The 27481-nt window shown below is 45.3% G+C and overlaps 2 protein-coding genes across 2 annotated transcripts in view; one reads left to right on the forward strand and one right to left on the reverse strand.

Annotated features, from left to right (window-relative positions):
* Positions 1 to 290: 290 nt before the first annotated feature.
* LOC142023424 (ketosamine-3-kinase-like) lies at positions 291 to 9670 on the reverse strand. The gene is made up of 6 exons (XM_075014317.1): positions 9521 to 9670; positions 5906 to 6057; positions 4988 to 5079; positions 4416 to 4498; positions 3800 to 3922; positions 291 to 2324 (listed from the first exon to the last, which is right to left on the reverse strand). Exons 1-6 carry the CDS (start codon positions 9659 to 9661, stop codon positions 1986 to 1988), a joined length of 930 nt encoding a protein of 309 aa, XP_074870418.1. The 5' UTR covers positions 9662 to 9670; the 3' UTR covers positions 291 to 1985.
* A 9411-nt stretch (positions 9671 to 19081) lies between these two features.
* The window catches only part of RAB40B (RAB40B, member RAS oncogene family), a 33619-nt gene continuing 25219 nt past the window's right edge, over positions 19082 to 27481 (forward strand). Inside the window, exon 1 of the mRNA XM_075014793.1 lies at positions 19082 to 19968. Coding sequence (XP_074870894.1) covers positions 19827 to 19968 — 142 coding nt within the window. The 5' untranslated portion in view covers positions 19082 to 19826. The remainder of the gene's footprint in view (positions 19969 to 27481) is intronic.

Here is a 27481-nt window from a genome sequence, read left to right on the forward strand (position 1 = left end):
TTGATTTTTTTTTTTTTTTTTAATATTTTCTAGCTCTTCAAAACTTGAACTCTCAACTGTGCTTTAGAAGTGCAGTCCGTACTTATATTTAAAAAGGAGCCCCTACCAAGAAAGGATTTCTGGTTTCCATTTAATTTTTATAAGATAGAGAAGCCAGAAATACATCCAGTTGTCCATTCCACAGTATCTTCCGATCACCTGCATAAATTAGGATAATAAAATAAATCACTAATTCGAAGGGAAAGACCACTGTTTGAATGGCCAGAAATTAAATGCCACACTACAGTAACGTATTTCCATTTTTGTTTATTCTCCCTTAGTTTAGAGCAGCTTCCCAGTCATGAAAGTACACTGCAAGCTATTCATACACACAAGAGACAACAATAATCGATTAGGAGACTAATATTTTATTTAAACAGTAGGAGATGGAAAAAAGCCTATGTTGCAAAGCAAGATGTTTGGTGGATTTTTCTGTTTTCTGTTTTTTTTTCTTTTCTTTTCAGCCAACACTTAACAGCCACTGAAACAAGGACTAGTGAAGAGGAGAAATATTCTAATAGAAGTCATCAAAATTCATATTGGTGTGTGCTGCAACACCAGGAGTCAGAGAAATTCAACACATCAGAGTACTGATTCAAATTCAGTAAAAAAAAAAAAAAATAAATAAAAGAAACGTGTTAGGTCAATAAAAAAAGCACTTCGATATGCTTAACACGCAACATAAGGAATCATGCATCTCTCTCACCTACTTGGTCTCCTTTTGTCAAAACTTCATTAGAAGCTCAAAACTACATAGCAGAAGTATCGATTTAGTGTTATTGTGCTGCAAGCACACATGGAATAGTTACTATCCTGAAACCTAAGGTTTTCCTGTATTAATTCTTTGAAGAAATTTTAGTGACAGGTATTGAGTATAAGATGATTTTATACGCATCCACAGTCCAATTTTGACTTCCCTTGGTCTGGAATTCCTAATGCCAACAGGGAAGTAGTGCAACCTGTGGGTCTTTCAGAAATACAGACACTTTATAGCTCCAGCTGCATGTACTCTGGACAAATTATGCAGAAACTACCCACTAATCTGATGGCACTGAACCACCCTCTCTTTACATGTGGGTGATGGCAACTGCAAAAATGATTGGCAGTTATGTGTGCCAGCCAGCAGCACCTCCTTCCCCCGCCCCCAAAAATACATGCAGCCAGCCCTGCATGAAGACATCCAACAGGAGAGGAAATCCTATCAGACAACAGCGCTATTAAAAAAGCAAGACAGTATGAGCTCTGAAAAGATGCTAACTGGAAGCTGGGTGACTCATAGATACTAGTTGTCTGAGAATGGACCAAGACCCAAAGACACGGTGTCACACAAAATGTAGAACATTTGAGACATCTGAACACAGGGCTATGCAACAGAATGGGCAGAGGACTCCACCCATTTCCTTTGGTACTCGTACCTAGAAATGCATGGCTGAAAAGAATCTGGCTAAGCAAGCTAGGAAGAAAGTCTCACTGAGCAACGTCTTCAGCCATTATATTGGTATGTAAGGAAAGGCCATCATGCCATGTCACCAAGCTTTCCATGCTGATTTTTGAGTCAATGTGCAAGTGCAGCCACTTAGCAACATGTGGCACAGTTCGTCTCTGTCAAAAGGACCTCTTCCTAGTCACCTGCACACAAGAGTCACCTTCTCTGATTCAACCTGCCCAAACAAAACTGTACAACCCCACCCTGACACTGGAAGCTCTTTCATGTAACTCTGGAATTCATACTTCCTTGAACAGCAAATGAATTATTCCTGCAACAAGTGACTATTGTATCAGGTTGGAAAATGTCACAGTTGGGATTCAGCAGGACTCTGATTCTAGATCTTTAGCTGTGCAAAGAGGGAGGGGATCAAGTATCTATTTTACCAGTTGGTAGTTGCCTCACCAAGAAGTGTGCATTTTCCTAAGTGTGGGGAGAGTCACTCTGTTTGAGGGTGAAGTCATTTTACCAGGTTTCTCATGATGTTTAGAGAAGACCCTCTGTACCCTGATCCAAAATGGTTCCAGTGATTCATATAGTGGAAAAGCTGGTACAGTTTGAGTCGTTTCTCAAACCCTGGAGCTTTGGGAATTTTACTATGGTAAGCAGAGTAAAAAGAGTTGCTAAAGCCACCAAACATCCCTGCTATTGCAAGTTCATACTCTGAATGACCATAGAAGGAGGCAGGGTCAAAAATAAGGGGGCCAGAGTCATCCTCAGCTACATTTCCTCCCCACAGATCTCCATGAAGGAGAGCAGGAACAATCTCGATGTCACCAAACAAACTGGGTATCTTCAGCTGGGGAGGGAAAAGAAAGCAAGAGTTACCAGTGAGATGCCTCAAGATGAAGGATGTAAATTATGTCAGACAGCAGATGTTAAAATTACCAGAGTAAGCACGCCCACATATAAAGTTTATGGAACGTGAATTAAAAATTCTTAAAAATTAATTGGTTAACTGTAAATCAAAACAGACTAGCACCTTTTGATGTTTTAAATTACAAAGTTCAGAGGGGAATAAACATGATTTCTACTTTTCCAGAATCACAGACACTAGTGGTTGAAGACCATAGTCATATCCAACCATGTACTCCATCCACAAGCCTGAAATACAGGGACATATCTCTGTTATAGAAACCATCTTGCCTTTTTGTCACTTGTTCTTAACTTTAGTATATGCCACAATTGCTTTTTGGTGTTCAAAAAGCCAAAAAGTGAAAATTTCACCCAGTATTCCAGATTTAGCCAGTTGCAAACAAATTCAAAGCAACTGCCCTGCCCACCGGAAGAAGGGGTAAGAAACCTAGTAAACCATGAACAGAGTTCTACAAAATAGTGAGAAAACAGCCTAAGTGCATCCACTTAAAAAGACAAAGGCAACCCATACATGAAATGGTAACCTATGGCATTCCCCTACACATACCATTCCCTGTCTGTTGGGCAGGAGATATGAAGATAAACTAAGATCTGTTGACTGAAAGTGCACAGCACTACCCAAAGGACTAGCTTATAAGGATTTGCTTCAGAAAAGGGTTTCTCAGACTGATATATCTGAGGGAACTCCAGGGGGGTCATGGGACCCACTGATCAATTCCTCCCCTTCCCTCTCAGGCAGGCTCCATACCTGCCCTGCTTCTAGGTGACACGTGGATGGCCAGCAAAGCTCTGCGCACAGTCTCACTGGCTGTCCATGCACCTAGGGGCTAGAAGGACCTGATGGCCACAGTAAACACCAATGGGATCCCACACCCCAATCTCCTTCCCCAGCCCATCCTTTCCCACACCCAAACTCCCTCCCATAGCCCGTACTCGCCCCAACACCCCAACCTTGCTGTCCCAGCTCACAGCCCACTCGTGTACTCTAAATCCCTCATCCCTGGCCCAACCCAGGGTCCATACCCACAGCTGGAGTGCTCACCACCCCCTCACTCCAATACTCTATCCCAGCCTGGTAAAAGTAAAGGAGTGGAAGAGCGAGCAACAACGGGCACCTTGGAGAAGGGGTGGGGCATGGCCTGGCCATGGTGAAGGGGCAGAGCAAGGGGTCCCCCCAAAAAAAAGCTGTAAATCAAAATGAGGGTCCTCAGGTCGCTGAAGTTTGAAAAACTCTATGGGGGCATTACATGAAGCCATTCTACTATCACAAAGAGGGTGGTTTAGAGTCTGTGGGACCCTTTCTCACAAAAACATGGAGCTAATTTCTTTATTAAAACAAAAGTCATCTAACCTACCCCTACCTATTAATACATTACAGATCACAGGGAACTCTGCTACCTGAAGCTGTGCCCAAAGTTCTCTTGCCTCCCTGTCTCCCGAATTCTTTTCAACCATATCCATCTGGGGCTGAATTCGCTGCCTGGCATAGAAAGTCACCCAGTCATTCTGCCAGTCATTCACCTAGAAAAGTGAGATCACAAGTTAGGTACTGGACACACAGAATAACATTTTTTTTTAAAAATATAACCTTTGAAGAAATAAAATTGTGTCTTGATAGCTGTCCAGTGCAGGCTGTTACTATTTCAGTTTCTATCATAGCCAGTGTTCAGGAAAGGTTCTAGTCTTCTTTAAAAATTGTATTCATGGGATAAAGGCAATAGCAGAAATGTCACAGGTAGCTCCAAACACTGTCTTGGGCTGTTGCTTTCCAAGCTATCAGGAGCAAATTATGTCCCCGTGTCACTCCACTGAAATCAATGGAGCTACATCTAGACTAATTCTGGCCATTTCTGTTTCCAAAGCAAAGCAAAAACTCACTTCCTACAAGCCAAGCATTTGATCTTCCATGATTAGAAAAATATATAGCTAAGTGTTACAGTTAAAATCCCCTAAGAATATAAACAATAAAAGTGCCAATAGCTTAAATAAGATCCAATATTTAAGCAGAACCTACTTGTGGAAGATAGCCACAACACGTGACTGTATGAAAGCCAAATCGATCCACAGACTGGATGTCTGTCTGCCCCTCACTTTTACCTTGCAAACCAAAAAAAATAAAAACACCGGATTACAAAGATATGCACTTGCAGCGTAGGTGAGCTTTAAAACAGATGGAGGTACAGCAGTTTGCTGGTAGCAGACAGATTACAGCACAATATCTTTAATAAAACTGCCTTCAGTTAACTTTAGAACAGGACTGAAAACGTTTCAGATTTAATTTTAATCATACCATCTGGTCGTATGTCACCTCTAAAACAAGGCTTTTGTAGGCATGGATCTGGAAAAAATAGTGGGGACACCAAATCTAAGAAATGTTCTGCCCATGAAATAGATAGAGTTTTATACTAAGTTATAATCTTTTTTTAAGTACAAAAAGGTATTTGTTCCAAGTTCATTCGTGTGTCAATGTTATTGGATCTGAATACATGTTCCCAAAGTAACAGTCATTATAGCCAATGCCTGTTTTATATGTTATCTGATAATTAGTTTTCTGACATTAAATTTACAGACAAATATATACTGTACCAACAGTGTTCCCCTCTTTCTTCAGCTTCTCTTCAAGTTTCTGGTTGTGAAGGTGAAGCTCAGCCAACTGTGTTCCAAGCTTTGCTGAGTGTCTAAGAAACCATAATAAGTTATATCATCATCACTGAACCATATAGTAACTAATGAGTTCACATCTTGATATGCAGAAAATTACTCATATATATTTGCTGACCATGTGGAAAAGTTCTCTACCTGGAAGCAAATGTATTCCTTTCATTACCTTAAGCCTCATCTATTGCAATTTTCTGGCTCTTTGAGACCTCTGATCTCAACATCAGAGACCAGAATGCTAAAGCTAAACTGCTCTCATGCTCCAGGAAACTAAATCCCTTGCAGTAACTTCAATGACTTTCTATCTGTCTACAAACAGAATTGAAAGTTATCCTTCAGCTTTTCAAAAACTCCCTAAGAATCTACTCCTCTACACTTCTAAGCTCACATCATCTCTCATTCTAACCTTCCTTACTTAGACTTTTTCCAAGCACAAGGTCATATTCTCTAGATAATTTTGCACCTCTTCCCACAAAATAAAATAGAAGCCTACCATATAATACTCAAGACAATAGTTCTCTGTAAGGTGTGCACCTGGGTGGCCCAGCTCGAGAGAATGAAGGGCTGTGCAGCCAACTAGTGGAATCACACAGGCAGCTCCACTAAATTAGGTGTCTCAGGGACCCTGGTGAGGATGTGGATTGGGAGAAGCTGGCTGGGGGCGGGAGAGAGAAATAGGACATGGGTGGAAGCAAGTGAGAGTGGGAAGTTTGAGATGACCTGACTCCCAGCTGTGGCTGCTAGTGAGATAGGACTCTCTCCAACCCCAGGCTGTGCTGGAGCTAGGGAAATGGTCTGTCCTTAGAGCTACATTTCTGGTTGCAGCAAGAAGCAATTACAATTTACCTGTTCAGACTCCTCATTTCCAAGTGCTCCATCACAAACAGAGTGCTGCCTCCTGGCACGTCTATAACTTTGATAGGTTTGGGCACCTTTACCGTCTGTGTTTGCATGATGGCTGATAAACTTTCCATTTCTCCCTCAAACATTCTTCTGGCCTGTCAAATATAGAGGAAAAGCATTATTCACCTTGGAAAATGTTCTGGCTAAATGAAGGTCTTTTCTCAAGTAAAAGAGATTTAAATATTTTGAACAGAGAGTAGCTTGGTGTTTTGCTAGAGCACATACAAAGTATCAGCAGTCCAGAATTGTAATGCCTTGACTACTAAATTTGACCCAAATACCTGACAGCAATTTCAGAATTATAGCCTTTCCTCCTTATAAGCCTGTCCCTATAAAACCAAGGTGGCTTCTCACATGTATAGTGTCAGGGAAAAAACAACAATGAAAGCAAATTCAGGGTCACATCAAAAGCTCCTTCCACATGCATACTCCTGACAAAAATACTGTATCAACATGATGTGTAGCATCTGAGTAGAAAAATGAATTTTCTAACATCATTCATGGATACGTTAAAAAAAATTATTACACATTGGCATTCTGTATAGCTTTGCACAGAATTAATAGTCTACCTGAAATTCTACCTATAAATATTAAAATAGTGGCTGCTCTTAAGTTTGTGTTCTCAGGAGAAATACAAAGAAAGACTTTGTGGCTAAACTGCAGTTATGATGGTCTTTCAAGTGAGAATGTATTCAAGTTCCAATTTTAGGGCCTGATTCTGCCAATGCCATTCTTGTTGTGCGATACTCTCCAAATGACTTCAACAAGGCTAGTAACATAAGTTACTAGTATTCAAGCAGAGAAAGGGTTGGACAGAAGACCTCTTAAAGAAGCTGCAGCCTATGAAACTAATGAAAACTAATTAAGCATAGCTGACTAGTGAATGAAACAGAATAGTTTGGTGCCAGATACAGGAATTAAAGTCACAGGACAAACTGCAGTTTGCATTGATTACAAACTCCCCAGACGGTAGGCAAGAAAAAATTCTTGGATTATCTGTTAAGGAGTTTGATACTTTATGACTTACAAATACCTATATTGGTTAAATAAAACTGTATCTGTCTGAAATATGCCAGGCTTCAGCCAGCTGCAAATTTTGACAGAGTAAGTAACTAAAACCAAATTGTATACTGCTGATACAGTGCATTACTGCACACACAGCACAACATTATAATAGAGTCAAGTGAAGGTTTGCTTTCATCAGCACTCTGCATCTATAGATGCATGCAAACGCATAGAGAACAGTGGCCAGCTGAATAGAAAATAACTCCAGGACTTCTGATTTAATACCCCTGCCACCACACTTACTGTTCAGCACCATCCTCCTCCTAGTTCTCTAAAGCACTGCCAAATGTGCAGAAAGAATTATTGCCATACATATTATATATGTATTATCTGTGGCCCAAATGGAATTACTAGGTTGCCATCCATATTAGGTGTTCAAGGTCTAGTACTAGACAAGTTCTTTGAGCACCTTTCCAGCTAGGACCTGAGCATACTTCAGTGACGTTGTCCTGCTTCTCATATCACCATACAGGAAAGGGTAGGAAGGTTAGGAAGAGACATGATGGCTATAAAAGATGCATGGCAAACAGGCAAACAGCTACCTAAGAAACCCCATGCAAGTGCTCAGGATGGCCACACAGTGCCATCTGTGCTTCCTGGACCAGCCTGAAGCTCTGGCAATCAGAGCAGAAGTACCTCTACCTGCCAGTACCAACATGGTGCTGCTCCGGCAGCCTTCTGCCAACGTCAGTGAGGAGGGGACGCTCCCCCTAGCTGCAGCTGCTCCATGTTGGCTGGGGGTGGAGGTGAGGGTGCCTCTCTCCTTGCTTCCCATGGCCCCTCTGTAGTGGGCCTGCCACTGCCAGGTACAGGCAATCCTTCCTTGGCCCCACCCAGCATAGCCTCGTCTTGCTCCAGTTGGAAGACAGGTGCCCCGCCCCAGTTTTGCCCACTGGAGCTGCAGGGGCTGTGGGCAGGCACCTTTCACCTGGCCCCAAGCTGCTCAGTGAGAGAGGGTTGGGGGTAGTCCTCTCTTCTAGGGCTGCCTGCACCCCAAAACCATGGATCCACATTGCAAACACCTGCAAACCTCATGCTGTAGTTTGTCCAGAGCTTAGCCAGGGGCTGCCAGCACAAGGAAGAATGTGAGGGAGACACAAACAGAGATGTACCAGAACAGACAAAATGGAGGAATTGGCATATGCTGGCAGCAGTCCGGCCTGCTGAGTGGCACACCAGTTCTGTAGACCAGGCCACAGAAATACAGAGTGGGAAGAAATCAAGGGAAATCATCCAGTCTAGTCACTTACACTCAGGGAGGAGAAAACCATGCATGACAGGTATTTAGCTTGTTCATAAAAGCTTCCAGACTGGCATGCCACAATCTCCCTTGAAATCTGAGTCTAGATCTTAACTATCCCTGAAGCTAGAAAATATCTCCTAACATTGACACCTAAATCTTCCTTGCCAACAATCATCCATCTACTTTATAATGACCATTAACCTATTAGATCCCTCTCAGCTTTTTCTCAAGATTAATTTGTGTTGTGTTTTTAAAAAACATTTCCTCCTACTTTAAGTTTTCTAAAGCTTTTGTCATTTTTGCTGGTCTCTGGAATCTCCCCAATTTGCCCACATCATTTGTCCACAACATGTCCACGGCACCCACAACTGATCACAATACTCCAGCTTAGGTCTCACCAACTTTGGCACAGACCTCCCTCCTGTACCCCAAACACCTTATCCTTTACCCCACCCCAGATCCTGCACCCCAAGCCAGGTTTTTCACCCCCTATCAAGAGTGGAACCCCTGAGCCCACAACCCTCCCATTTTTAGGATGAGTTGGGGCAGCCACCCAGGCCCTGCACTTTTGGGGGCCCCACATAAGCTGCCTCAGCCATCCTGTGGATGGGAGGGTGAACACCTGGGTCAGGACAAGGGAGTGGCAGCAGCTGTGGCTGGCCTCTCCTAGCCCTCACAATGCGGGCAGTGTGGCAGCCTGCTCTGCTGTGCTGCGGCCTCTCCACAGAGAAGCAGGGATCCCCAGGCCAGGAAGGCCTGTGGTGGTGGAGAGGGACCAGGCTACCACTTGCACCCCCTGGTGAACAGAATCGGGGGAAAGGGCTGAAGGAAGGTGACCCCCAGCTGCTGCCATCGGACCCGGCTGGTCAGGGCAGAAGTAGGCTGTACAGATAATGTCTCCCCCCGCATCTACGACACTGCGGGGAGGAGGGGGGGTTGCTCTTGGGCCGGCCCTCCCCTCACACCAGATCACCCACGCGCAGAATGGGCTTTGCTCTGCACCCCAGGAGCCACACACCATCTCCACACTGGCGCACGCAGCAAACTTCGTTCCGCACACGGAGGCAGAAGCCTGGCGGGAACACTGGCCACGACTCAGACCTACCCCAGGGACCCCCAGCCTCCCGCCACTAACCGAGCCCCCTTCCAGCCTCCCAGAGGCCCCCAGCCGTCTGCTACTAACCGAGCCTCCCTGCTACCCGCCAGGGTCCCCCGCCCCCCCCGCTAACCGAGCCCCCTTACAGCCCCACCTCCGCCTTGGAGTTGCTCTTCACATAGACCCGGCCCCGGTCGGTGTCGTAGCTCTGGCCCTGGCTGATACAGCCGCCGCCCGAGTGGCCCGCGGGCCGCAGCACCGAAGTGCCGAGCTCCCGCTTCAGCGCGGCCTCCATGCAGCTCCCCGTGCGCCAACCCCGCTTCCACGGGGCATGCGCAGTGTCCACCGCCGCCTGCACTCGGCCTAGGGCGCCCCCTGCAGCTCAGCGCCCAGAAGGGAGGCGGGGCGGGGCCGGAGACTGTTGCATTAGAGGCAGCCAGAAGGGAATCAAGTGCGTTCGGGTAGAGCCGGAAGAAGGGGTATTTATTGCTTTGCATTGGGGCAGAGAGGAGATCGCGTCTGTATGGGGCGGGGGATAATGGTGGCTGATGCTCAGTGAATTGAGGGGAGGGGATCGCTGCTTTTGCACATTGCATGGGGGGAGAAGAGCTGAACCCCGGAAGAGAATGAAAACTAACGACTAGTCACTGTTTGCATGTGCTTTTGGGGGAGGGGGAGGCTCATGGCCCAGCAGGACATAAAGACCAAAGGGGACACCTTGTTTTTCACAGTCACCTTCTCCCACCCTTCCTCCCCTCCAGCGTTTGTCAAAACAGGGACTAGGCCAAATAATTCTAGAGGTTCCCCTGGTTGTTTAGTCCACAAGGTGCAGGTACCCAGGCTAGTCAGTTCATATGGCCCCCAGTTGTCTCTCTTTTGGAGTATTTTATTTCCCAAACAGAATGTGAAAACGGTTCCCTTTGAACTTATTTCCCTGCCAACTGTTTTCTTCTGCTTATGAGGGAAGAATGTAAACACACTGTAGGAAAACATATTTTTCTCCTGTCAGTGAAAAAAAAAGTACTGTGCTTTTTAAAAGTATGTGGTTTTATTTCTGGTTATTACAGAATCATACTCATTTTGTTCTTCAACAAGAATATTTTGCTAATAGGAACTAATCAGAGAAGCTATATTATGCAGCATGATAGTGTTCCTTTCCTACTGGACATCTGTTTTCATTTATTTATTTCACAAAGGATTTTCTATTGCAACTAAGAATTTCCAAATTTGGAAATGGAGAAGATCCTTTGGATCAGGGATTTTTAATCTGTGGATCAGGACTCAAAATTGAATTGCTCCTTACTCAGGAGTTGGTCAGGAAGCATGGCCGAGCTACAGCCTCTAGGAACAGATGGGGGCTTCTTGTTGTTAGGGGAATCCTGGTCCTCCTGGTTTACCAGGCCTATGTCCCTTTGGGGCTATTGGTGATCTCCCTCTCTAGACAACTTCCTACAGAGGGCAATCTACCCCAGCTCAGTCCAAGGCTTTTCCAGGGTGGGAAAACCAGAAAATAAATAGTCCATTAAAACAGAGATTACCAATGCCCAAGGTCCATATGTAAGGGAGAGCAGGACACTTCCCACTCTGTTTCTGGTCTAGATCCTCCCATTCCTCTGAGAGGGCTCTTCAGACCCCTTAGAGATTTCAGACTTCCCACTACCTGGCTATCATTTAATTTCTCCACCAGAGGGAGCATTTGCTTCAGGAGGAGGTGGTGGCACTGGCTGGGCCCAAAAATAACCCCGTAACTCTTTGCTGCCCATGGTGTGGTTTATAGAGTGTTTTGAAGGCTCACCTGACAGCTTCTGTCCTAGCATGTGGACTAGGCTCACCTCCCTGCGCCAAGGCACTGCATCACTCAGGTTTAGCCTAGCTGTCGTGATGACAAGAATCCAGGTAAGCCAAATTTGAGTGAGTGGCACTGCAACCCCATGAGCCAGGTCACAATTCTGCTCTCACAAATTTGGTTCAATCAGGAGGGCAAGGACACCCCTAAGCAGTGCTGCAGCTTCAAAGGCTGCATCCCCTGTAGAGGTGAGACAGGCCCAATCAGCCCAACAGCGCAGAAGTTGCTGGAGTCACCACTGGAGTAAGTGTCATGCAGGACCCAATGCCCCTTGGGGGCAGGATCTCACTGAAGTCTCCCCCCATTCCATCCAGATTATTTACTGGGGGTTGCCACAGGACAGAAACATTTACAAATGAGTAATGAGTCCAAAAAGGTGACGAAACAGTACTATCCGTTTCCCATTCATCTCCCTGACAGTGCAGGACTGCACTCTTCCATTTATATTTTGTTTAGTCCTAAATATTTCAACTGATGGTAATTCCACTACTTCCCTTGGGGTAGTGTTCCATACTTGACTACATTCTAATGTCATGATGACATTTACTTTTATATTTACCCTGTTTTTCCCTTTCTTAACTTAATCCCATTATTCCTGGTTCACAACATTAAAAAAAATCCATCCCTAATTTATGTGATAATTCTTCCAATATCATTAGAATCTTACTTCTTTACTTTGGACTAGCTTAGCCCAGCTAGATGTATTTAATTCTCTTCATCTTTCCTGTACTAAAGCCAGAATGCAAATAAGGTTTAACCTCAGAGTTACTGATATGTAACCTCAGCCTTAATAACATTTTCATCCTGGAAATTTTTCTTTTCTTTTTAATTTGGAACTGTTTATGCTTTTGGCGCCCAGTGCAGGGGGGCTAACTAGACTTGAACATGACTAGCACTGAAGCCCTTATCATTCACCAACTTCATTGGACTGGTCACATGGTTCAGATGTCTGATCAGGGCCTCCCAAATAGATTCTGTTTTCTGAGCTGGAAGAAGGATGGAGGAACACTGGGGGCCAGAGGAAACAATATAAGGATGTGCTGAAGATACACATGAAAAAGTGCAGCATCAGTGTCAACACTTGGGAGAACCTTCGCCAGGATTGTCCCCCGTAGAGAACAGTAATCTGTGAAAGGGTGGCGCAATTTGAGATGTCCTGCCGCAGCGCAGATAAGGAGAGGCAGAGAAGAAGAAAAGAGCCTCAAAAATTGCTCCTCTCTCCTCCAACAGCTACCAACACCTGCCCATTCTACAATAAGACCTGCGGCTCCAGAATCAGCCATCAATGGACTCACAAATGGCAGGGTGACATGAAGATGTCCTACTCGTTATTGACTGACTGCCAAGAAGAAAGAGGGCATTAAGGCAGGGGTGTGCAAAATGACGGGTGGGTCCCCTTGGGTGGGCATGAAATTTCATAAAGGGGGATACAGCATGATCGGCTGCTGGGTCTCAGCTCATCCATCTCTTTAAAATGTTGAAATATATTACTGTTTTTATGTATGTGCATTCACATTTATATACCAATTAAGAAAGTTTTTCATTCAACATACTTATTTTCTTACACATGCTGACATTTTTTTTCCATATGAACATAACTAAAATTTATTATTACCTTAGACAGGTTTGGGCAGGGGGCTGCTAATATCACAACAAAAAGGGGAGCCTGACGTAAAAAGTTTGCGCACACATGAATTAAGGCAACTGAAGAGCTTGTGCCTCTGGATTTTGAGCATCTGCACTACAGCACAGCTGCTTCAGTGCAGGCTGCTCTGCTGTAGCTCTCTATTACAGCAGCAGACTCTGAGTAGCCCTATGAGCAAACAAGAGTAAATGAAACAAGCAGAAAACCAAATGACACAGCACTTATGCCCTGATTCTGCAAACATATTACTCACAGTAGTAAAGCTCAGCAGATGCAAAAGTGGTTGCAAGACCCAGGCCTTAGTTATACATACTAACTCCCTGTATCTTTACTTCCTTTCCTGTTTTTAAAAAACATTATATTCACCTGTTGCTAACCAGGTAGTGATGATACTTTAAAGCAGATTAGCAGATTTTTTTAAAAGATCTTCCTGAACAACCAATGGGTTAAGGAACTTGTGGGCGTATTCGAAGTTGCACTTTATACAGGACTAGTGGACTAGGAACTACTGTGCAAAACAAACCTGGGCTTGTCCCAAGCGCTTGTTCCAAAAATGATTACAAGCAAATGTCAAAGGTAAATGGAAATATTCAGGAAAAGGGAACCATTCCAGAGCTTCATAGTTTGACATCAGAATAAACATTTGACAAATATGTTTTAATGCTATAGCTTAGAAACAATCAAAAAACAACTCACCCAATCCCTGTAATAAAAATGATATTTGTTTTTCATATTTCTTACAATGTTTCACAATATAAACAACCCCAACATTACAGTTAAAATCCAGTGAAGTGCAATTTAACCATCAGTTTTATCGTATCAAGAATTCAGCTCCTCTTCTTCCTTTACTTTTCCAGAAGGAAAACTCTACCATAATTAAACCTGAAAAAATGTAAAGAATGAATGGATTACCCCCAGCAGAAAGGTTTTACAACTATACAAACAAACCCAAACAAAACACACAGTTGCGAAATGTAATAATGTAATTTATCATAATTAATACCATTTATACAGCACACTCCATACGAGGATCTGAGAGAACTCTACAGCTATTAACTGTTTAAATCTCATAACGCTCATTAACAATACGTGTGGTAAATAATTTTTTGCCTTATGTTCAAGATGGGAAAGCTGATGCACAGAGAACTGAAGTGATTCACCTGAAATCACAAAACAAGCTAGCATGAAAGTGGGATTAGAACACTAGTCTCCTGCCGTCCAGTGCTAGTCTCTAGCCTAGGGGTTGGCAACTTGAAGCACACATGCCACCCTTGACATGCAAGCTGATTTTCTTTGGCATGCATGCAGGAGCTCAGCCATGCCCCTCCCCCCATTCAGCTCTCCATCCAAGGCAAGCAGCAGCCCTGTGTCCCTGGCCACTAGGGCTCCCTGCCCTGGCCATGGGCAGCTCTGCTCTGAACCAGTGGGGCTGCCTGCCAGACTGGCTGAGCTCCCAGTCCCTAACACCCTCTGTGGCTGGGGCCCCCTGATTCAGCAACATCTGTGGTCCTGCCAGACCACACATGTTGTTGGATCAGAGAATCCAAGATAAGAGAGGTTCAACCTGTATTAAAATTCCAGACATTTTTAGATATTTAATACATCTGGCCAGACGGAGGTTTAAAGACCAAAATGGTAAAGCTCTGCGTCTGAATGTATTTATTGATGAAGCTGTTGTAAGTAGGACAATTAGTGACTTTAAAAAGTATCACCGGCACTCAGACCATACATAGAGCTCAAAAGGTCACATTTCAGCACTCTACCTCGGAAAGGTTGCTGACCCTTGCTCTAACCAGTATAGAATGTTGCCTGCATTGCAAAAAGACTGAAAGCCACCAAGACAGCAGAATGTCTGTAAGCTAAAATTTAAAAATTAGAAATACGAAATCTGGCACAGGGAACTGCCAGAAAAATCAGCACACTTCTCACATATACACATAGAAGCAGTAGTTTCTGCCACGTGCTACTGTACAGCAAAGTTCCTCGGTCAGCTCATACATTGAGCCAAAGATCACATTATCACACTACTGAAACTAGAATTTATTGCAGAAAACAAATTTGATATACTCAGTTGGACTTTGAGTCCATAAAGTAATAAATGGAGCAGATAGAGATATAACTATCAACAGAGTGAGCATGCTAAATGAAAATTCCTGATTTAAAATGAAAGACAGAAATGCAAGCGTTCTGTGCCAGGTCAGAGAAATAAAGTATATACATTACACATACATGCAGACGATTCTAGTTGTGCTATGTTCATGTTGCCATGAAATGGTCTAGAGCAGTGGTTCCTAGCCTGGGGGTCCATGAAAAAAATAGAAGATAAAAAAAGATAATAGAAAATAGAATTGGCTTGGATGGGAGTCCACAAGTGGTTTGGGTAGATGGTGATTGGGCAGCCTCACTAGTGGAAAGATTGGCAACCACTGGTCTAGAGTAATGCAGTCTTAAAATTTCCTATAAAAATCTTATACATGTATATAATTTTTTTTTTAAAGTTTGAATACAAAAGTTACTGTGATTTGGAGGTGGTAATTTTTCAGATCTCAGCTTCCAATTGGATTCCTCTATTTTGGTCTGATAGCCAAAACTTGATCACAGAGTACGCTATTTAATAAACTCTCTTTTAAAAAATTCTGACTGAATGCTACTAACCAGAAAACTAGTAAAATACCTCAGAATATTCCTGTTTCTGCAAATCAAGCAACACATCTGTACATTGTATGCACCTAGAGACTGACATGGATACACACACCAAATATGTGTATATGCGCATTGAATTTCATGTACTTTGTAAGTATTCCAGAAAAGTTGCATGTTTAATTTTACACCTGCTAACCCTTATCATTCACTAGTCCATACATGCTATATAAATATAAATCAACCCTTTCCCCAACACCCAAGTGCAATGTGCAATACATACAATGTGCATATACACATATCCTTGGAAAAAAAAAGATCCATAAAAATGATTGTAGAAAATAGAAGTGGCTTCATACACTCTGTATCGGGGTATTCCCTTTTTTGAATGTTCAGATATGGTAACCTTAGTCAACGGGAGGCGAAGGTGCTCAGCACCACCCAGAAACAGACCATTTTCCTCTGGCAAGTTGCTGTTAAGTCTGTATGCATTGCAAAGGTTGGGAACATCTAATCCCAAAGGGTTAAACAAATAATGAAATAATTTGGCTTGAGACTGGGATGAAGCTTTGAAATTTAACTCCTATAGACTGGCTTTCTGTTACACCCATGTGCACAGTATTTAGCAGGGAAGAAAGTTCTTTTGTTTACAGTAAAAAGTATGATAAGGGAGATGACCCAGAGTAAACCCTGACAGGCTGTATTTGCTGCTGGTTCCAACAGTAGTACGTTCTTAGTAATGATGCTTGGATTTCCAGCAAAACAAAACAAAAAAGAGCAAGACAAGATTCGCTTGTTTTTCCAGTTCAAAGATTCATGTATGCAGCTATATTTTCTAGTTGCACAGCATTATACTGTTGTGTTAACCAAAGCCATTGTTTCCTTAGTTTCACCTCTAACTCTTGTACGTCTTACTGCTTTTAAAAATATGTATTTTATGCCAGTGGCAGCTCTATATTTGTCCTCCACATTAGAAAAACATGTTTATGTTGAACATTATTGGACTTTTTGGAACATGTTATTTACCAATACTGTACTTATTTGCTATGAAATGCTGCAGACAATATAAAACTACAATTTTAACAGTAAGGCTTTGTCTGCTCCTTTTTTCCATTGATTTAGTGTAGGTATATTAGCGTGACTAATGCTTATCTCTAAGGCTGTGTCTACACTTGCATTTCTCTTTTGAAAGAGGTATGCAAATTAGGTAAATAAAATGCAAATAAGATGCAGATTTGCATATATGACAGCTCATTTGCATATTTATTTCAAAATAGCTTCTTTCAAAAGAAGAACTGCTCTTTTGAAAGTAAACTCATCTTCAGAAGAATCCTTCTTCCCTTTTGTATGGGAAGAAGGATTCTTTTGAAGATGGGGTTTACTTTCGAACGAGCAGTGTCTACACTGGTTTTCTTCTTGCGAAAGAAGCTATTTTGAAATAAGAATATGTAAATGAGGTGTCAATATGCAAATTTTCACCTCATTTGCATTTTAAAATTACCATATTTGCATACCTTTTTCGAAAGAGGAATGCAAGTGTAGACACAGCCTAAGGGTATGTCTACATAGCAAAGTTATTGAGGAATAATGGCCACTATTCCAAAATAACTTTGTGAGCATCTACACCATGCAACCGGCATTTCAAAATAACTTTGAAATAGCCAATGGTTTATTTGAATTTGGTAAACCTTATTGTGCAAGGAATTACACCTACTCTGAAATAGATATTTCAAAATAAGGGCTGTATAGACACAGAATAGGGGCTATTTTGAAGTAGGGGGCTTCTATTTAGAAATAGGGGGCCTTGTCCTAGGATCTACACATCAGTGGTACTTCAAAACAGCTGAGCACTATTTTGATATGCATTTTATATGTAGATGTGCTATTCTGAAAGAAGCTGTTCCAGAAAATCTCTTCCCGAATAGCTTATTCCAAAATAACGTTGCCATGTAGACATAGCCTAAGGTAGACGTGCAGAGTTTATATTGCTGATTTTGACAGGGAAGGGTAAAGAGGGTATGCACAGCAGACCACTTTCAGCACCATACCGCTTAGTAGTACTTTGTTGAGACACTTGTTCAGCACTGGCAAAAAATCAGTACTACAACCACTTTTTTTTCCCCCAGCTATATGGAGATTTTGCTTGGAGGTCACCTGGCTCACTACTTGCCCAGCTTAACCCTGTGAAATATGATAAAAATCACACTTCAAAAGAATATGGCTTTAAACAACCTCCAGTTTTTCCATTCCACTTTGCATTATTATCTACTTGTAATGCTGTCTCTTCAGTGTCAAACCAAAGCAATGAGTCAAGCAGTGTTTGATTTTTTTGAAACTTAATGATTTTGTGGAACAAATATTTATAGCCATAGGGTATTGACAAGTAGTATGACGTCTAAGAACTAATATTACTTGTAAATAGTTAAATAGAATGGCTGGAACTTTACCTTAAAAGAGTGAGGCATTTCTAGAGTGCAGATATTTGGTTATATAAAATCCTGCCAAGCAATCAGTTTCAGGCAAAGACAGGCATTTGTTGTAGAGAAGACTTTGCTATTTGTGCCAAGACCAATTATAGCACTATAATTAACAATTCTAGCCTCCAGGGGAACCATCTCTAGACAATCAGTGAAAATCCTGAATTTTCTCAATGTGTATTTTGACTTTTTAGATGGGCTTGAAGCACACGTCCCACCTCACTTGGCTACATCGCGGCTCAATGCCCCTAGAAAGGTAGAAACACCTGTTACAGTGACCTCCCCACATGCTGACTTCTCACATGTGCTTTCTGAGATGTGAGCAAAAAACAGCCCCTGGGTCAGACCAGCAGATTAGGTTACAGGGCCAAGATTAAAGCTGTCTTCCTCCCACAGGGGCACTAATGAGCTAACAGGGCCAATGGCTGTCCAAGCCCCATGCTAGAACTGACCTTGGGAGACTCAAAGATAGCCAGGGTCCATCAGGACGCTGCACTGCACTGCACTGCCCAGCCTTGTCAGCAGGGCAGGCCCTAGTGAAGCTAACAGCCAGCGGCAGAAACTCCTGAGCTACAGCTTTGCTGTGAGAGAGGGCAGCTCCCCACAGCCTCGAGCCCCTGAACTGATGGTAGGGCAAGGGCCCAGGGGCGGCAGCGGAAATCGAACCGGCGACCCTGGCGCCAGTTTAAACAGCGCCAAACCTCTCCCCTCAACGAAATAGGCCCCACCCCCTATTCCTGCAGGGGGCGGGGAAATCCACGATGACGGAGTGCAGCAACAACGTCGCGGAAGAACTACCCTAGCAACTGAGCCGCTGTGCCCCCATGGGGGCAAGTGAAGGCGGGCCATCGAAAGCCTGCTGCCCAATGGAGACAGCGCAGGGCCGGAATGACAGATTCAGTGTTCCAGTAGAAGAAGAGGCGGGCGCAGATGGGCGACCCATTGCCCAATGGAGAAGGAGGTAGGCGGGCCCTCCACACAAGGCTGTAATAGGAAACGGGGTGGGAACGAGGATACCGGCGCACCAATGGGAGCCCAAAGGGGCGGGGCCGGGACCGGGACGGCTGTCACGGTGCTGGGGCCGGGCGGGGGTCGAGTGTGCAGCCCAGGGCGGGTGACCTAGCCCAGCTGAGGGGTGGCAGCGGGGACCGCGGAGCGCGGCCAGGAGCAGCGCGAGACCCAGTCCGGCGCTTCGCTTGAGGGAGCGGGGACTGAGCTCCAGCCCGGGTAGGGCTCCGCCTCCCCCGCTGCCCTGGGGAGCCGGGGCGGTGGCGCCGCGGCAGGTGGAGCCGCCGGACTGGGCGTCGCGCACCTGCGCTTGGGAACCTCGCGACTGGATCGCGCTGTGGCCCGGGCTTGGCCCGTGACCTCCTCGGAAGGCACCTTCCTCCCTTCCCTAGCGCACCCCGTCCGCTGAGCAGCTGCGGCTCCGTCCCTCAGAGGTGCCCTCCGTCTCCGTCCCGTCACACGTGGCGGGCGCCCCCCTGGGTCGGTAACTGCCCCGAGGCGCGGGCGCGGGCGCGGCCCCATCGCCGCCGCCTGCGATGTGACAGCGCCCCCGCCCGCGCGGCTCGCCCCCAGCCGGTGTCGCTAGGCTGCAGCGGTTCCCGGAGGATCACGCAGGCAGGGCCCGCCGGTGGCAGGGGATCGTGCACGCCGCCGCCTCCGGGACTGGCCGGAGCCCCCTGCCCTGAACGGCTGCGCTCTGGTCGGACATGCCTACGTTTGCCCCCGGCTGCTGTTTGCTGCTGCTCCTGCCACGGTGATCCCACCCCCCGCCCCGGGTGCCCGGGATGGGCTCTGGGAGCTGAATCGCTGGAGAGATTGGCCGAGGGGGCCCGGGAGAAAGAGGATGAGCCACGTGGGCAGCCCAGTGAAAGCCTATGACTTCTTATTGAAATTTCTGCTGGTGGGGGACAGCGACGTGGGCAAAGGCGAGATCTTGGCTAGCCTGCAGGATGGGGCCACGGAGTCACCCTATGGGTACAACATGGGTAAGTAGGACTGAGGCCATACCACTCCTGCAAGTGTATTTGACATGGTAACTCGTTTCCCCTTACTTCCCCGCTTCTCTTGTGAATAATTCAGTGCTACCAGGCTCTCCCACCTCTCCACTTTGACAGTGATGAACTTCTCTACTTCAGTGTGCTGCCCCGTGCCTCCCTTTTAACGATATATGCTTAAAGCCACCATTAGGCTACTCCAGACTATAGCAATCAAGTTCCGTTGTAGAGCGGTTACATTTGAATGGGAGGCAGAATGACACACCTAAATCCTTAAACTGCCAATTGTCTGACACGTTTGAAACGGCTGCATCCACAGAGCTCTCACTCGAGAAGGCTCTGGTGTCTCCAGGCATAGCTGGAATGGGAAGGATGCAGGGAGCATAGAAGTGGTATGATGTGTTACTGCCAAGTATGTTATTGAATGGGAAGGTAGAATCATACAACACTAGAACTGGAAGGGACCTCCTAGAGTCCAGTTCCCTGACCTCTTGGAAGGACCAAACACTAAGTAGACTCACTCTCCATTTGGATTTCAAGTTACACGCCAGCAAGTCTTCACTTAAGAACTATTTTGGGAGCTAAGACTTGAGAGACATGCTTTATCAAAGAAGTAAACATCGCTGGTTGTAGTAGGGGGTCATTTGATCGAAAGCTATCCTAATATTCTGGTCTGTGTTCCCTGTGAGCAGTAAGTAAAGAGGGGAGTTGAGCTTTGGGAGAAATTCTTCTTTGTTTATAAATTAGAGTAATTTCAGCAGAATGTTTAGGAGTGTTCTAGTTCATTCCTTAAAAATGGTTTGCTTTCAATGGCAACAGTTCCACAGAGGAACACAAAGTCAACATCCCTTTTACACATTGATGGTTGTACTTTATTTTTTTTAAACAAAGTATAACTAAACAAGATAATACAAAGTATTTCTTTTAGCTTGCAACCCAACAGCTGTTGAAATAAACATGCATTGTTAATATGTTATGTGCTAAACAGAGATTCAAGCATGTGCTCATTGTAACTTTTGTGCATCACAAAGTATGTTTAAAATTTTTCTACAAAAATGCTTATTATAAAATTAATTTGTAGTCGGCAAATGATGTGCTGAGTGTAAAAAGCCAAAAATGTGGATTACTATTCATGTAACTTTAAATGTAAGGGTATGTTTTACACAGCAACTTTGTTCTGAAATAAGCTATTCTGGAATAAACTATATCAGAATAGCTATTAAAATAAGGCTGCTACACATAAAAGTGCCTCTACTGGTGCTCATTGAGGCAGAAGTGAAATTAACAAGTAAGAATCTGTATGCAGTGTTGTTGTAGATATTTCAGTCCCAGTATATTAGACAGACAAACTGGGTAAGATAATTTATTTTTTGGCTCAACATCTGTTAGGAGAGAAACACAAAGGCCAGGTCTACACTAGACCTTAAAAGGCAATTGTAGATACGCAATACTAGCTATGACAATCATGCAGCTGGAATTGACTTATCTACAATTGACTTACCTGGCTGTCCCCAGCGAGGGAGACAAAAAAGCTGTGTAGATGCTCCAGGGGGCCCCTTTTGTTAACAGAGCAGACCAAAAGATCATTCCACTTTCATACAGAGATGCGATCTGTCAAAAGAAGTTTTGTTGGAACATCTCTTCCGACAATAACGTCTGTCAACAGATAGCTGTAGTGTAGATGTAGCCTTGGTGTCTAGCAAAGTTATGAATTTAATGTTCTAGGATCCCGTTTTGAAAGTGCTGCTCAGGTTTTCTTTGAGGAGAAGGACTGGTATATTAGACATACAGTGATTGCTTTTGTGTAAAGTGTTCACGCACAGGTGATTGTTTGTTTATCCATCTCAAACACCTCGCCAGATTCACCATCAGACAAAAGGTCTGCTCAGACCAGGACACATCCACTCAAAGCAGCACCAGATTCTGCCAGACAGGCTCATCAACAGGAGGACAAAGAAGGAAGTTGTACTAGGGTCCAAAAGGGCTTGGGGCTCCCAGTTGCAATCACTAGCAGCAGCTGGAGCCTTTAAATTGCAAGCAGGGCATTGCGCAGCTCTCTTTGCCCCTGCACTCGGTGGTGGTGAGAAGCAGAGCAACACAGCTGGGAGCCACTGGAATGGAGTGGGTTGGGGGCCAGGTCACTCAGATTCCTGCTGCCAGTGAGTGCAGAGGCAGGCCTGACTTCTGCTTGTGGCACCAGGTGTCCTGCTAATCCCTCAGGTCACTTTACTTAGGGAAGAGGCTTGCAGGGAGTGCAGGGTGGGGACTTGGGAAATGGGATATAATGTGGGTAAGGCAGCATGGAGGGGAGGTTGTCTCAGGCCCCGCAACCCTCTGGGAGTGGCCCTGGTGTCAGGGCAGTGTGCAGAGAAGTGCGACTGGCAGAGCGTCACCATCAGGGAAAGGGGCGAAGAGGCAATAGCAGGGGCCCCTTGAGGGAGGGGTCAAAGAGAAGTAAGCATTTGGAATTGGCCATGGGAGTGGGAGTGAAGAACAGAGCCCTGCATGGATATAAATGGGCACCTGGGTATCTGCAGGGTTGTACCAGGAACTGCAGCAGCAGAAGCAGTGGTATGTCAGTCTGCCACTCAGAGGGGGCCAGCGCCTTTGCTCTGGCAGATGCTCCGGTGTAGCCAGATTGCTCCCAGTCCCACCCATGGGTGCAGGCAACAGGCTCACCAGCACCTTGTCCCACTCACACTAGTGTGACAGCCCCGCATAGAAGTTCCTTCCATGCAGCAGTCTGAGTATCCCATCTGGGGGGCATATGAGCTGCTGGTACAGATTAGCATGGCCAAGGAAAGCTGCCAAGGAGCCTGGTGCCCACCACAGTGGATAGGGCAGGGTGCAGCATAGCTACACCAGTAATGAGAGGTGGTGTTGGCATGGGACTCTGGCTCTTGGAAGCAGCAGCCTAACATGTTGCTGCTTTTGCCCTGCAGCTCTGTGGATACCAGTTTATATCAGTAGATAAAAATTTTGTATCCATGCAAAGATCAAGTGAAGAGATGGGAACAGCAGGGATCTTAGGGGAAGGTCAGCAGTGGGAGAGTGTCTCAGGTGACGCATGCATGAGTGAGGTTCTGGGAGGAGGAGGCCAAGCAGGGGTAGGTAAGCACCATCATGATTTTGAAGCACACCACTGGTCCACCGAAGTATGTATATTTTCTACCCTTGGTTCACCAACGATTGCTTAGTCACCATCCCCTTTTGAAACTGATTTATCACATTTCTTTCAAATTTCTGTCACGTTGAATAGTAACAGCGAGGTAGCCATGTTAGTCTGAAGAAGTGAGTCTGTCCCACGAAAGCTCATCACCTAATAAATTATTTTGTTAATCTTTAAAGTGCTATGTGACTGCTGGTTTTGTTCTGTCACATTGGTAAATTATATGTAGGATGAGAGGACTTGAATCTACCATGTATTTCAACATCAACAGCTGTGAACAACACAAGTTGCAGCAAAGTGTCAAAGTCATACTATAACCAGCAAGTCAATTTTTCATGAGAAATAAATAGCTTTTCCACTCACGCCCTACCAAAAAAAACTCAACGCCTTTTATCACAGCTGTGTCTCAGCCTACGCAGCAATCACAAATTACTGAGCTTGCTGAAGGTGCTTTTAAATGGAAATTAGGTTATTTACGTTTCTAAATCTTGCCCCTACCTGTCACAGTTGCCAAAGACTCACTTCGTTCACCCTGCATAGACACCCCTACCAACCTTGCCGATCTGGACATTACATGCAGGACTTAACAGTTCCCTCAAGTTTTTCCTTTTTGGTTTAAAACCTATGTTTTAGTGAAATTGAAAACTCCACCACTAATGTTCTACTGACAGAAGACAGCTGGCAAATAGTCCCCTGACAAGTATACAGCTAGATTAAGAGTCTAATTAACATGTCCAACATCCCAAGTCTGAGTAGTGCATATTATATCTCAGAGGCTTTGTACTTCAACACATTGGTTTTAGCTTACATAGCCCCTTCAAATTCTGCTACCAACATAGTTTTCTCTCTCCCTCCCTCCTCCCACCACCATTGTGTCCACTGCCACAAGCTGTTCTAAAGATTTAAGCATTTAGGCTATTTATGAGACCTTAACTCTCCTCTCTCTCCTGAGACGTGGAAGAAATGGAAAATCATGGCAGTGTTTGGTTGGAACATCTTGTGAATTAATGTGTGTAGATTCTAGGTAAGAGTTTAAAGTTATGCATGTCTAACATCACAAGCCTGCAAATTAAAGGTGAAACAGAGACTGTGTCTACACTAACACAGTTATCAGTAAAAATGAGGAGTCTTCTGACACCTTAAAGATGAAGATATTTATCAGAGCATAACTTTTGTGGGCTGGAGCTCAATTCGTCAGATGCATGAAGTGAAAGCTTCAGTTGGCAGGGATTTATACAAACCTATGGAGATGGCAGTGTTACATCAGTGCTAATGAGTTTCAGAGGGGTAGCCAAGTTAGTCTGCATCCTGTGGCACTTTATAGACAGTGTTAACGGTGTTAATGAGGTTAATTCAATGAGAGAAGCACTGTTCTATCAGCTTAGAGTGGCTACCTAGGAGACCTTGCATCTGCAGTGATACAGCTATGGTGCTGTAAAGTGTCTCATGTAGATGTAGCCAAAGTCACCCTTTTTCTGTGTCTGTACATCATCTAGCACAGTGCAGTATTGGTCCATGCCTGAGAATCCTATGCACTACAACAATATATAAAAATAATAAATGCTTAGAGCTGGGATGGAGAACCTACAGCCCATAGACCAGATCTTGCCTGTTGCTTGCCTTGATCCAGCCCGTGAGGCTCAGAGTTCTGTCCCCTCAACAAGGTGATCCGGTTCTGGCTCCCTGCCAACTATTGCCTGTCAGATCAATGCAAGCCATGGACCTCATCTGGTCTGCAGGCTCTGCCTGGCTGGGTCAGGGGGAAGCAGCTCTACATGCTGGTGTTCCCATCCATCTGGCTGGGGGAATGGAAGCACAGAGAAGCTCTGACCCTGTGCTTGCTTGCAGGCTCCATCCCTGCCACTCCCATTGGCTGCGAATCATGGTCAATGGGAGTGGTAGGGGATGGGGGTGGTCCCTGCAAGCGCAGGTCATCATGGAGCTACCTGTCCCATCGATGTCCCTTACGCAGTTCAGGAACCCCACGGCAGCGAATCCGGCTAGAACTTCGTCAGTTTCTCCAGGACAGATGACTCTATGCAGCAGGATTGTGTGGATGGCTGTCATGACCTGCAGAGGAAGGCAACAGACCGCACGCATCAGGAACTGAGGGAGGGAGTCCCTAGGCCCCAGGAGGGTCCCCTCCCCTCCGAGCTCTCTGGGATCTCTCCCCATGAGGCCACACCCCCCCCCCCACCGAGCAGGGACATCATAGTCCCCCAGGGATGGGGCTTCCCTCACACGTCTGACCCTGCTTTCTAAGGGTCCCCCTTTGCTGGGACACCCCCTCTCAGCCATGCCGGGACAGCAGCCTGAGTGCATTACCTCCATGAGGAAGGCCCCAGTGGTAGCTGTCAGGGTGGCAAGCTTCCAGAGGGCGACTGTGACCCACTTCTCCAGGGAGATGGCAGGCCGCATCTGGGTGCCCTGTCTCTGAAGGGTGGGGGCGAACCAGGCACAGAGCTCCAGGAAATTGGCCTTCTGCATTCAGAAGTTCTGAAGTTACTGGTGTTATTCCACTGCCCCCATGATCAGACGGTCCCACCACTCAGAACTGCACCAGGAAGGGGCAGGGGGGCAGATGCAGGTGTGAACTTCCTGGAGCCAAAGCAAGATCCTCACAGGTGGTCTTGGTCTCACCATCCATGAGGAAGAGAAGGATGGCTTTCAGGAAGTTCAGCAGCTGCTGTAGCATCTCTGTGTGGGGCCGATGCCCACTGCAAGCCCAGGGGCAGCTCTGGAGGCATGGCTCCCTGGAATCAGCGGTGTTGCCCACAAAGATGCGAAGCACTGCGCTAGCTGTGCTGTCCCTTGAGGAGGTAGGCACATCTGCAGCAGAGGCAGGAAACGGGTATCTGGAGGGCTCCTTTTAAGGGCGCTGTTTGCCAGGGCTCCTGAAAGGAACTGGTGACCGGCAAACCTGTCCAACTTTGGTTCCAGGTGGCTGTTTTACCAATAGAGCAGCTGGGTAGTCCGGTTGCTCTCTGTCAACAGAGCAGATCGCTCTTTGGATCCATCTTGTACCTAAAACATAATCTATAATAATAAATTACAACTTTCCGATAGAAGTACATTTTCTGTGGTGGCCCTGAAGGCTATCAGTTTTTGTGCAGCCCTTAGTAGGCTTTGAGTTTGACATGCCTGACGCAGAGAAATCTCAAGATGTCCCAGTTCCCAGGACCCTTCATCAGCCACTTGGTAAAAAGGCTTTGGTATTTCCTCACTTCAGGCATTAAGTAATTTGACACAATCCACAGTTGTTATTCAGGTCAGTATGCCTTGTCACAGAATCAGGGCTATTTTCAGCCTTCAATACTAAAGGAAATCCTACTTGGACAAAGTAGTCACAGGGACCTATAGCTCTTCCAGCCTTCTTCAGAGACAAGTTCTGTTGTTTTCTTTTCCATTTCTTCATACCCCATTCTTCCCACTTTGACTCTTCTGTTGATAGACTATCTGTCCTGACATGGCGTAGCTCAGGTACATCAGTATGATGGTACCTATTTTTCTGCACATTAGATATTTATAATTGCTTAGGTCTTGTTTGATTATAATACTATAAATTTAATTGAGAATTTAACACTTTAATATGAATTTTATTGTTTTATTAATAGTTCATAAAATGTGATATGTAAAATTATTTGTTCATATAATATTTTTAATTTAAATATAAATTTAAGGTACTCTGTGCCCAGCTGGCTCCCAGCCCCAGGGCTGCCAGGGTTCCCTCAGCCCTGGCTGGGTCCCTGGGGCTTGAGCTGCTGCCAGGGCTCCCAGCCCTGGAACTGCTGGGGTTTCCCCAGATGTGGCCGGGTCCCTGGGGCTGGAGCTGCTGGTGGGTTTTCACACCCCGGTTGGCTCCCAGCCCCTAGCCTGCCAGGGTTTCCTGGCTGTGGCTGGGTCCCCGGGACTGGAACTGCCAGCAGGGTGCTGCACCCCAGGTGGCTCCCAGCCCTGGAACTGCTGGGGTTCCTCAGCCCTAGCCCGGTCCCTGAGGCTGGAGCTGCCAGTAGGGCTCTGTGGCCCAGCCGACTCCCAGTCCTGGAGCTGCAAAAAAATTTGATTGCAGGGGGCCGCATGTTTGACAAACTTGCTCTGTGTTGCTGCGTATCAAGTTTGAGAAAAGACCAATCAGGTTATATGCATGAGAAATAAAAGGATGAATTAGCAAACATCTGCAATCTTCAAAATACGACAAAATCATCTGAACTAGATTGCAGTCTTGTTCTAACAACGAGTCGTCCTGTGACACCTTATAGACTAACAGATTTATTGGAATGTAAGCTTTTGTGGGCAAAGACCAACTTCGTCAGTCCTGTTCTGAGTAGAAAGTAT

This window comes from Carettochelys insculpta, chromosome 20, assembly GCF_033958435.1.
Source record: "Carettochelys insculpta isolate YL-2023 chromosome 20, ASM3395843v1, whole genome shotgun sequence".
Classification (NCBI taxonomy): Eukaryota; Metazoa; Chordata; order Testudines; family Carettochelyidae; genus Carettochelys; species Carettochelys insculpta.